At 44.3% G+C, this 11490-nt stretch overlaps 1 protein-coding gene across 1 annotated transcript; it reads left to right on the top strand.

Annotated features, from left to right (window-relative positions):
* Positions 1 to 957: 957 nt before the first annotated feature.
* On the top strand, positions 958 to 8462 carry CAPSL (calcyphosine like; the record flags this gene model as incomplete). Its single annotated transcript, XM_079917566.1, is given in 5 exon segments — positions 958 to 1029; positions 1031 to 1095; positions 4199 to 4376; positions 4666 to 4875; positions 8361 to 8462. Coding segments are annotated over 5 exon segments (627 nt in total).
* Positions 8463 to 11490: the final 3028 nt, after the last annotated feature.

Here is an 11490-nt window from a genome sequence, read left to right as displayed (position 1 = left end):
GAATCCCCCATTTACTGGGTGAGTGGGCTCATAAGAAGATTAGTGTTCCTGGAGCAGGGCTGGAATTTAAAGGTCATTTAATCCAATCCTTTCATTTAACAGAGGAGGAATCGGAAGCCCTGAGATTTGTTCCGACCTCACCGGGAGTGCGTTGCCGTCAGGCCTAGATCCCGGGTCTCTAGGCTCCCAGCGTGTGGCTTTTCCACCGTTGTGCGTGTTCTCAGAGCCCCAGCCCGGCTGCAGGGTCAGTACAGTTCGTTCCGTTGCTCAAGAGACCTCGCAGGGGGTGTTGCTTCCCTGAATCTATCCTCTCTCTTATTTCTGAATATTTAAAACACAAAAGCCAAACTGTAGAAAAACGATATATCTATTCTTCAGGAGAGAGAGTCTACTTACCTTTTTTCTGTCCTGAGAACCTAGTTAGGTGTTAATGGGCACTAACCAATTAATACAAGAAAACATACTAATTACTGGTAGGAACCATCAAGGCCCAATACTGAGAATCTCAGTGAAGACAGAAGCAACAAAAATTAATCTTTAGACCAAAAAAGCAGAATATTAAATCTGGAGTCAAAGGGAATATGGAAAATTCTAAATAAAAGAATAAAGCACATAAGATTGGCTCAAAAAGAGTTTGGTGAAATGAGACTTATTTTTTATGGCAGGAGGAGTGCTTCTGAAAGATGAAAGTGTATCGGGGATGGCTGTATGTTTAAAAACTATTGTCCAGGCCAGAGATCAGAGGCTTTCAGGACTAGACAAGCAAGGAATAAATATGACAGGACATAGTTGGTGTAGCTGAAAGTTGGAAATTCTGGGAGGTTTGAGAAGGTTCTTGTGAAGTGGATGAGAGAGCGTGCTGTGAATTTCCTTCTCAGCGAGGCTGTGGTCACCCTGCCCTGTCAGAGGCAGGCGAGGAGGCCTGAGCCCCGCTGACTCGAATGGATTCCCTCTCAGATGGCGGGGACGCCACGCCACGACCGAGAGATGGCGATCCAGGCCAAGCAGAAACTCACCATGACCACTGACCCCCATCGAAAGGCTCCGCCTGCAGTGCCTAGCCAGGGGCTCCGCGGGTATCAAAGGGCTTGGCAGGTAGGACCTGGGCTGTGGGTGGTGGGAAGATGGAGGAGAAAAGCAGGGTGCAGCCAGATGAGGCGAATTCTGGCGGTGTGGCCTCGGGCACTCACTCACTTCCTCCTGGGTTCTCAGCTCCTTGTTTGTAAAATGCAGAGTTTGGAAGCACTCATCTCTGAGGTCCCCTGTGACAATTTTTGGTTCTTAAGTGCAGCTACTGGGACGACTTGAGGTGAAGGTAGAAGTGTGTCTAGGTATTAGAGACACCTAGCAGGGCAATGAGAGAAACACTCCCTAAAGCTGTGGCAATAGGGGCCAAATCATCCCAGGAGATTGGAAATAGTTCTCTATGTTATACACTAGGACCTTGTTGTTTATCCATTCTACATGTAATAGTTTGCACCTACTAACCCCAAACTCCCAGCAGGGTTCAGGAGAGGCTGAGAAATGCCTTCTGCATGCCCAGAAAAGGAAATGGATATGCTATAGAAGTGTTCACTGAGCTTAGGGTCAGAGGTTTGGTGTGAATAAATATGGAAAGTTCTCTAATCTTAAAGAAATTAGGGGCCGAATTAGAAGAAGGAGGAAGGAATACTGATTTAGATGCAGTTGCAGGTTTTGGAGTTCCACTTGTAGCACTGGTGTCTCCATCACTTCCAGGGGCTTCGGAATTGCCTGTCAGATAATCAGCAGCTCACTGCCCATGGGATTCCCCCAGCTCCATAGGAGAACAGCTTCTGTTCCCGGCCCTCTGAGAGTGGGAGTAGCCCTCAGGACTGAGAAACCCGAGTGGAAAGAGATTGTAAGCGTCCTGAGGGCAGGTCCTGAGCATTCTCTCTTTCCAACAGACTAAATCCAGTGCCTGCCATGCGCCAGGCATCGTGACATCTTGGGGGATTCATGGGTGAACAAGGCTTACCCTGGACTCATGGAGGATTTAGACGCAGGACACTGAGAGCCACAAAAATGGGAATCCTCCTGGTGTGAGAGTTATATGTTAGGGAAATGCAGGATGCCACGCCAGGGGCCTCCAACCTCCCATCTGGAGGCTGCGGCAGGCTTCACTTCTACTGAGCTCTGGAATGTCACTTTCCACAGTCCCCCAAATCTCAGACCAAGCTGAGCTCTGTCAGAAGCCCAGGCTCTAGCCAGGCTGTCACAGTCCAACTGGAAGACCAGTCCACTTCCCTTTAATATTGTGTCACTCCACCCTCTACCTCTTTCATCCTGGGGCCACATTCTTGTCCTCGGTGCAAACCCTTCATGACCACCACCCACGGTCCACTTCCTGGCCCATTCAACTGAAGGCCTCCTGCCATCTATGCCATCTCCACCCCACACCCTTACCACCCCTCCCACCGTGAACCAGTTTATCGTGAACAGACACCGTCTCATCCTTGGCCGTTTGCTTGAACGTGCCCTCTGCCACCTCGCCTTTACTGGCCTTGCCCTTCCCTAAATTTCTCCTCAGCTCAAGGGTTGGCTGCCCCTTCCCCCTTTTTTTCTTATTATTAGACTGGGATTTTGTTTCTTTGAGGACCACAGAAGTAGAGTGCCATTTTCATCATGTCACATCACGGATGCATGCGTGCTATCAACATGGTTTATCCCTACTGAAGTTGACCTTGGTCACCTGGCTGAGGCAGTGCCTGTCTGGCTTCTCCAGTGTAGAGTTACTCTCCCCGCTGCCTTTCCATGTTGAACTCTTTAAAGGGAAGTCTCTATGCAGAGTCCTACTTAGGGTGTGGGGAGTAGGCTTTGCTCCTTCAGGACAGAGAATGAACATAATTTATTTGAAATTCTTCTGCAGGAGAAACGTCTCTCCTCTCACATTTATTTATTCAATCATTTACTTAAACCAATATTAACTCATGGATATTCATTTTATACTTTGGTTTATAATTGAACACTACTTATTGCTCCAGTTGGTCCAGTTTTGGCCTTGGCAGCTCTTCAGTTGGCTTCTGTGTCCCTTTGAGGTATCCCCATCAGTGTAGAGTTTTATCCCCCTTACTTTCTGGTATAAGGTACTCCAGTCTCATCTTGCATATTTCCTGCCCCAATTCTAGGATCAGAGATTTCTTCAAGAAAGTCAGATACTTTTACTGGAGAATTGTATTAGAAACCAAGATCTAGGCTGTAGGTGTGCTGGTTCTTACTGGGTTGTTACTTCCAGGTCCTCTTAGCTAGAACAAGGAAATATATGTGTTTATACTAACCCGTGTGTGTATATATATGTATATATGTATGTAATCATGTATACATTATATATTAATCATCTACGTTTATAACATGAGTTCCTACTGATGTCTCCAACTCAATCCTCTACCACATGGATCAGATCCTTCTAGCTTACTGCCCTAACTTAGCTATAAATCCCCATTCCAACAGTGAGAAGCCTGGCTGCCGCCATCCACCAGCCATTCATTTAATTGTTCAGTGCTAGGGTACCCGTATAGCAATATGATAATTGTTAACTCATATCTCCACAGGAAATACCTTTGTCAACTAGAGTACAGAGGTTAAGTGCAGTTCTTTTTGTCTTTAGTCTTACAAACTCTACTCGTTTCCAGAGTTACTTAAGTCGGCATCTTCGTCTCCCCAACCCCCTTCAGTGAGATTGCCTCAAACTTTTAAACAACAGTTAGATTCTCTTGTCACGGTCTGCATTCCTTCCTGGGATCCCCTGAACTCCTAACTAATTTTAATGTACACATTAAAGTGTACTCTTTGTACTGTGAGGTTCTATGGGCTTTAGCAAATGCATGTCCTGTATCTCCCATTATAGTATCATACAGAGTAGTTTCACTGCCCCCAAAATCCCCTGTGCTTCACCTAATCTTTCTCCCCTTCCCTTTGTCTTTTAACCACCTTTATAAGTTTTGCCTTTTTCAGAATGTCATATAATTAGAATCATACGGTATATTTTTAAAGGTTTGTTTTCTTTTCTGAGAGACTGGGAAGAGGCTCACCAGATTTGGGAGGAGGGTACAGAGAAGAGTCTAAGACTTGTCTTTTACTTCAGAAAAACCTTGAGAGTGGTTTTCTTCTGAAATCTTTATTCTTACACCTTGTTCTCTGTGTTTTTTCTTCTTCTTTTGTATGTGTGTTTTATCTTCAGAGCGTTTCGAATTATGGATGACAATAACAACAGAACCCTGGATTTCAAAGAATTTGTGAAAGGGTTAAATGATTATGCTGTGGTCATGGAAAAGGAAGAGGCAGAAGAGCTTTTCCAGAGGTCTGATAAAGATGGAAATGGAACAATAGACTTTAATGGATTTCTTCTCGCATTAAGAGTAAGTGGTCCCATGAATCACCGCATCTACTGGGTTTGGCTTTCGAGTGGTTTGGGTTGGCTGTTGTGAGGCTTGGTTTTCAGAAGCTGTTAGCACACCGTGGGGGAGGCTGGCAGGAGACCGAGTGCAGGCTCAGGGATCTTGTGGAGCTGTCATAATGCACATCCTTTAGCAGCACACAAACAATTGCACGTCACTGAGAGGAGTAAGATATTTCATCACAGATGATACAGGAAAAGCTCGTCTGCTTGTGTGTGTCTGTGTATGTGTTTCTTTCCTACGTATCTAGCCTCCAATGTCCAGAGCCAGAAAAGAGGTAATTATGCAAGCTTTTAGAAAGTTAGACAAGACTGGAGATGGCGTGATAACAATTGAAGACCTTCGTGAGGTGTACAGTGCAAAACACCACCCGAAGTACCAAAACGGAGAATGGACAGAGGAGCAAGTGTTCCGGAAATTTCTGGATAACTTTGACTCACCCTATGACAAAGATGGAGTGGTGAGTGAAAGAGCTTAATCTAGTGAAATTTCTTCTATCCGATCTGTAATTGTAAATGGGAAACAGACCAAAAACCTTAAAAATACTTATACCATATTTTTTATAAATAGAAGTAAAATGTTTCCTTGGTGACTATCTAGAAAGCTGAGAACAAAAGTAGTAAAAATGTGTGTGTGTGTGTGTGTGTGTGTGTGTGTGTGTGTGTGCACGTATATTGGTAGGGGAACCACATACAGCAAAATACCCATCATCTGAAGACTGTGGTATTTTGGTTAAATGTTCTATTTCATGGTTGCCGTATGTACCATACACAACTAGCCTAATTCCAGGGAATTTGATGATAATAACGTACATTTAACTTCAAGATGAGACCATAATTCAATTTTAGAGAACATGATTCACAGAGCATTTCAGGATGCTCATGCCTTTTTCATACACCCTTATGAGCATCATTTGTCATCACACTTTGCTACATGGAAATGCCATTTCAGGGAAGTGTTCAGTAAAGGGAATGCCAGATAAGAGAATTCACTTTGATTTAATCTTTGGTGGGCTTTGAGATGAACTCGCATTTCTAAACTCCAGTGAACTTAAGGACAAAAGCAACCACGCATCTCCAATAACTGGTGTCTTCAAGTTACAAATGTGTCACTTGGTAGGGTAAGGAATTATACCTCCATAACTGTGTCTAGGCTCAGATGGAAATGTCCTCTGTCTTTTATCAACAGCCAGAAATGGGATTTTTTTTTTTCAGTACGCGGGGCTCTCACTGTTGTGGCCTCTCCCGTTGCGGAGCACAGGCTCCGGACACGCAGACTCAGCGGCCATGGCTCACGGGCCCAGCCGCTCCGTGGCATGTGGGATCCTCCCGGACCGGGGCATGAACCCGTGTCCCCTGCATTGGCAGGCAGACTCTCAACCACTGCGCCACCAGGGAAGCCCAGAAATGGGATTTTTAACCCAACATCAGTTCTGCCCTGAGGTGTCCTGAAGGTTATGGTTATGGGGAAGGGAGTTCTCTGCGTGGCTGAGGCAGCAGAACCCTGGGGAGGGTTACTCCTGACCTCTTAGCCACACAGGAAGGATTTAGTGGGACAGTGAGCTGGAAGCAGAGATGGTAGAAAGAAACAAGCCTTCTCATCCTGAAGGGAATTTCCCCCAATTTTTTTTTCTGTGAAACTTTGTGGTGAGTCCAATGAGCGAGGGTTGAAGAGGGCAGGAAGGAGATCTTTCTGTTCTTTCTGCTGACATTTTCCTGCCAGGGACAGAGAAATACCCTTCATTTTAGCCCGAAGTGATTGCAGAGGTGGAAAAAAAGGAGCCTAGATTCTGTCGGGCAGCCAAACGCGTAGGGACAGAAACAGCAGAACCGTATGTTTTCTTCCCATATGGCTGCCCTTTGATCTCTGAGATGGCAGTGGAAAAAGAGTCAACTGCCATTTCCCCAAATTAGCCCAACTCTACATGGGATCCCAGGGTGTATTTACCTCTTTTCTGCAGGTGGTTCCTCCTCGTTGCTGGGGAAACCTCAGCTGCCCTTTTCTCTAACCCAAGTCAAAGTAGCCAGTTGTTGTGATTCAGCTGATTTAAAGCTCTCACCCCATTTCTTTTGACATTTATCTTCGCAAGCCACATTAGGTTCTCAAATACTCGTGAGGGTTACTGGGGTTTTTAGCAGTTACAGCATTTGATGTCACCTGAATTTCACAGACCCTGCATAAATCCCCAGCTCTGTGCACGTTCACCATCTGGGGAATGGATTCATAATGCAGGTTGCTGGCTGCCCTGAAGAACTGAAGAATCTGATTTTTTTTTGTGCTGGGCGTGGGGGGAACAGATGAAGCTCAAGGATTTACAGTTTTAATAAGTATCCCAAATGACTCTTATTCACAGTTGTATCTGAGATCCTTGCCTCTAAAAGATTCAGAAGTGCCTGATTTAATGACTACACACATTATGCACAGGAACCTCATTTAGCATAATTATGAATCTAAGGAATATTTATTGAGTGCTTACCGTCTCCCAGCCATTGTGCCAAGGACTTTACAGGGATATTCCATTTAATAGACATAATGAAAATGTTTCTGAAAAGTGACATGCGATTCACACTTTTCCACGTTGAATCATTTTAAATGCACACGGAACTGTCAGTATAAAGGAACTCCAGATGGAGCTTAAGGTTGGATAACCGGGGAATGCAAAGGAGGACAGAAATAAAGAAATGCAAGAAAATAGACATTAATGGTATTCTAATTTTTACCAAAGCTATGTACATATATTATTTAATTCTACTTCCAGACACTGATAAGCGCAGCTCAATTAGTAACTCCATTCAACGCCTTTCTTCCTACTACTTTTTGCTATTTTGGGGGGACAGACAGGTGGAAGAGGTCAGTACAGGGAGAGGACTGTGGATCCTGAGACTTTTTTCTCTGTTCACTTATAATTTCAGCAAAAAGAGTAAGTGGGTCATTCAGCTCACGTGATTCTTGGAAGAGATAGCTATGTTCCCAAAGACTCGGGGGGAGAGGAGTTTGCTGTTATGGACGAGAAAGGGGTTTTGAATTGTTTACGGATTTCACTTTTTGTGATGTTTTCAATCTCTCATGACACTGAAATTTGAGGGCTAACTAGAAAAAACAATAAATTTCCAAAACAGCCATTATTATTGTGTCTGCATTCTCCCGTATAAGCAAGTCTATACTTGGGGCTACATTCACTGGTTATAGAGATCAAACCAGAGGACAATTATTTCCCTCAATCAACCAATTGTGTCAGCCAATATGGTTGAATTAGAGTGTACGTTTCACCTCCACCTCTTAAAGAATAAATTGGTAACAGTTTTTTTCTTTTTTCTGGAAGGAAAGTAAAGTAAAATCCTAGCACAGATAAAAATATTAGTTGAAACAGGCATGGGAGAAGAGAGAACCCAAGGGGGCATGGAGCAGGGGGTATCTTTTTAACTTCCTCTGTGCCTAGAATGAGTAACATGTATCTGAAAAAAGCATGAAGCCCAGGAGTGTTTAACAAGAAATCTGTTTCCTTACCCATAAGACTGAGCTCCACTTTTTGAAAGGTAAAACATTTCTTGTCTTGACACAAGGACATGAGGTGATGTTTCTGACGTGTCACATAAAGACGGTATTCACTGTGGTTAAAGAAAACTTGTTTCTTATTCTGAGTTTCAGTCTTGCTTACGTGAACAGAAGGGCTTCTGCTCTTAAAGGAAGACAAGACCTGTATCTCACTTTCCATTTAGGTTGGTTTGGAAATTTTCAAGACTTTCTTCCCCTCTCCCCCTCGGCCACCCCCTCACTCCATCATCAACCTCCCTTTTTCTCTTGCTCTAGATCTGTTCCTCAGCTGTGTCCCTAAAAAACCTCCTTGACTGAAATTTCCCTCCCATTTACGGGTCCTGGAGATGGACCTCCACTGAAATGGTGAGAAACAAAGTTTTGTTTTCGTTTCTTACATTTCCACTGTAGGTGACCCCCGAGGAGTTTATGAACTACTATGCCGGGGTGAGCGCTTCCACGGACACCGATGTGTATTTCATCATCATGATGAGAACTGCCTGGAAGCTCTAAATGTATGACCCGGGCACCAGGGATTTGAGTGCTGCCATGTGGCTCCAAATGATTAAACATCAGCTCAAAACCAGGATCATAGCTGAGTTCACGTTCACCCCAGGGTTTCTTCCGTGCTCACGTACGATGCATTTTCTAGGGCAGAAATGAAGAAACTAAGTATTTAACTGTGACTTCTCTGAGGCTGCTTCTTTAGCTCTAAAATAGGAATTAGTTAAAATAAGGTCCGAAAATCTCCTAGAGCCAGGCTGATATATCCAGGTCTCTAATAAACATTAGATTTCTTCCTTGGCCATTAATAAAAGTTTAAGTATTATCCCACCCATGCACCCAGAGTGTTTCTCCATATCCTATTAGATGGTCCATTTCTAGGTGGAAGAATTCACCTATTTTTATGAATGACTGTAAATCTTCATGTGCCTCAGTCCCAATTTGGGGACCAGAAGGAGACCTCACGTTCGCCTCTATTTCTATAACTGAATGTTGAGTTTCTCTGCCTGTGGTTTCGGGAAGCCTCTGTTTGGCGAATAGATTTAAAATGACTTTTTTGGGTCATTTTAAAGGCTGGTGTGAGACTGGAGACCATTTCCTTGAGCAGTAGAGCCAGGACTGTTTCTGTGGTTAAATTCTGAGGCTGGGCTGTGCTCTCAGAATTTATGTGGGACATCTCAGCTGTGAGTGGGCAGATCATATCAGTGGTCTGCTGGAGTATTCAGCTCTCCCCTCCCTGCTGTTGGCCCATCACGCTGAAGTCCCCACCAGCACAAGGAGGTGGGGCATGGCATAGACTAGGATCACAGGCACACTCCAAAGCAGCTTTTCCATCCTGACACTTCGTGTCTCAGTGCCTTCTCCTCCAGGTCTAAGCTTTGGCTTCATATTGTTGATGTGTGAGCATCTCCCCAGGAAAGGCTTCTAAGCAAAGGTAGCCCCTGCTGCTGGAAAGTAGATACTGAAACTGCAGCTCTCTCTCTCTGTGTCCTGTTTCTGGGCCAGAGATAAAAACACGGTGACTAACCCTCTGGCTATGGTGCCGGAGGGAATGACCTTGTTACTCAGGGACAGTCCTTTTTGTCACTCTGTCCCTGGCTGCACTCATTCCCTGGTTCAGGGACATAGATTGGGGTAATTTTTCCCTTTATGATTTTATGTATTTAAGTGGCTCTGGATTTAGTGTCGGAACACACTTGCCATTTTTTGTATCAATTCATTTGTTTACTTTTTACTTCGCAGATTTGGAAGTTGGGATCAGGATATACATTGATTTAAGAATTGTGAAAACAGATGTTTCCAGATGATAATGGTAGCAATCATCAAAGAGGATGCCTTGCTTTGTTTGTTGTTGAGAAGCTAAACTCTCAGTTCCCCTGGTGACAGGCTGGAAAAGAGATCTTTTCTTGAGGATGAGAGCATCCCCATATCATGGGAAGCTAGCTTTTGTTTTGCAAATGAATGGCACAAGTCTGGGTTTCCATTGGATTTATTATGTAGGCTTATGTAGATGGTGGCAGTCCAAAAGATGCCAAGTATGATGAAGAAATATGTAGGAATGATGTAGAAAGCCAGAAGAAACTATGAAGAAATGGACAGGGAAAATATCCATGTCTTCTGCAGCCTATACCTTGCAGATTGTGACTAAGGAGAGGCCCCCGGTTATCTGCGCATGGTGGGGTTCAAGCCTGCTGCTCTAGATAATTTGTGTCTTTGATTCTGGGAATGACTCATACCTCTGCTTAACTGGGGCCATAGAATTAGCATGTGATTCTGAAGAAGGACTAGGTTGCAGCTATCAGCTTCGTCTTCCCCAGTAGTACTTAGCTTCCTGTCTAATTGGGGCACAGGACACTGCTATCAGATTTCTGCTAATCCATGCCTCACAGTGTATTGGGTCACATTAAGTCACCTCCCTTCTAGCAGGTTAGGTTCTAGACTGCAGCGAGGGTTCCACCACGGCCCCATTGCCCTCCGGAAACCAGATCTAATAACCTGATGGTCAAGGATCACTCCACTCCTGTTCTCAGTCTTAACCTCTGATTTCTGGCCTAATCAGCAATCACTCATTATTTAAGTCTATTCCTTCTGGTAGCAGTGGGAGGAACAGAGAAGAGTCATTAAAAAAATTATTTGCTAATATTTTTTCTGTGTATATATATATTTTTAAACTTGTACATTTAAAACATTACTCCCTTCGTAATTAAAAAAAAATAGATAAACTGACCGCTTAGGTAAGAGGATAAAACACAAAAAGTGTCTCCCAAAGAACCCTTGGGAGCGCTTCAACTGTTAGGCCTGGGCCGCAGATCGAAAATTACACAAATAAGCCAAAGAGCAGAGGATGAAATTGGCAGCGTTTCATGAAACAGGAACAATGAGAATTCTGAGAATCAGGATTGGTCAGAACAAGCTACCGGTATCGGTACCGAATCTGGGTTTCTAACTCCCCGCAAGGCAAACCCAGGGAAGAATGGAGGAGCCCTGACTCAGTCGCTGTCAAGAGCTGGAGCACATCCTGCCTGAATTCCAGTTAGAGGGCAAACGAGAAACCCAAGATGCATGAGTTGAATTGTAGACTGAGGCACAGTTCTTCCAGCCAGTCTGCAGGGCTGATTTTCAGTCATTTAAACCCTGATAGGATTTCTTTCCAGACCCCAGATGGCCCTCTGGAGGGCAAAGTATGGTTCTTTGTGGTTTGGTGGCAAGCATGGAGTCACGTTTCATACCGTAATAGCAGCTTTTAAGGCAGAGCTGGGCCTCCTCCAAGTAGGCTGCATACATCATGGTTTTAGGGTGAAAAGACATCCCGTCAAAAAATACTTATTGAGCCATTGCCATGTGCCATGTTCTTTTCTAGGCTGTGGGGATAAGCAATTTGCTAGAATAAATGCAAACAAAACTACTGGCTTTTGGGCCAATCTAACTGCCCACAGTCTTTAAGAGATCAAAGAGGAAGGGAAGCGTGGGCACTGAAGTTCCCCTCTCTGAGTCTCATCTGGCTTCTGAATCAGGGAGGTTGGGACCCTTCACATGG

The sequence above is a fragment of the Stenella coeruleoalba genome (assembly GCF_951394435.1).
Source record: "Stenella coeruleoalba genome assembly, chromosome: 3".
NCBI classification, from domain to species: domain Eukaryota; kingdom Metazoa; phylum Chordata; class Mammalia; order Artiodactyla; family Delphinidae; genus Stenella; species Stenella coeruleoalba.
Note: the sequence above shows the minus strand (reverse complement) of the source record. Positions and strands in the feature narration are given on the sequence as shown.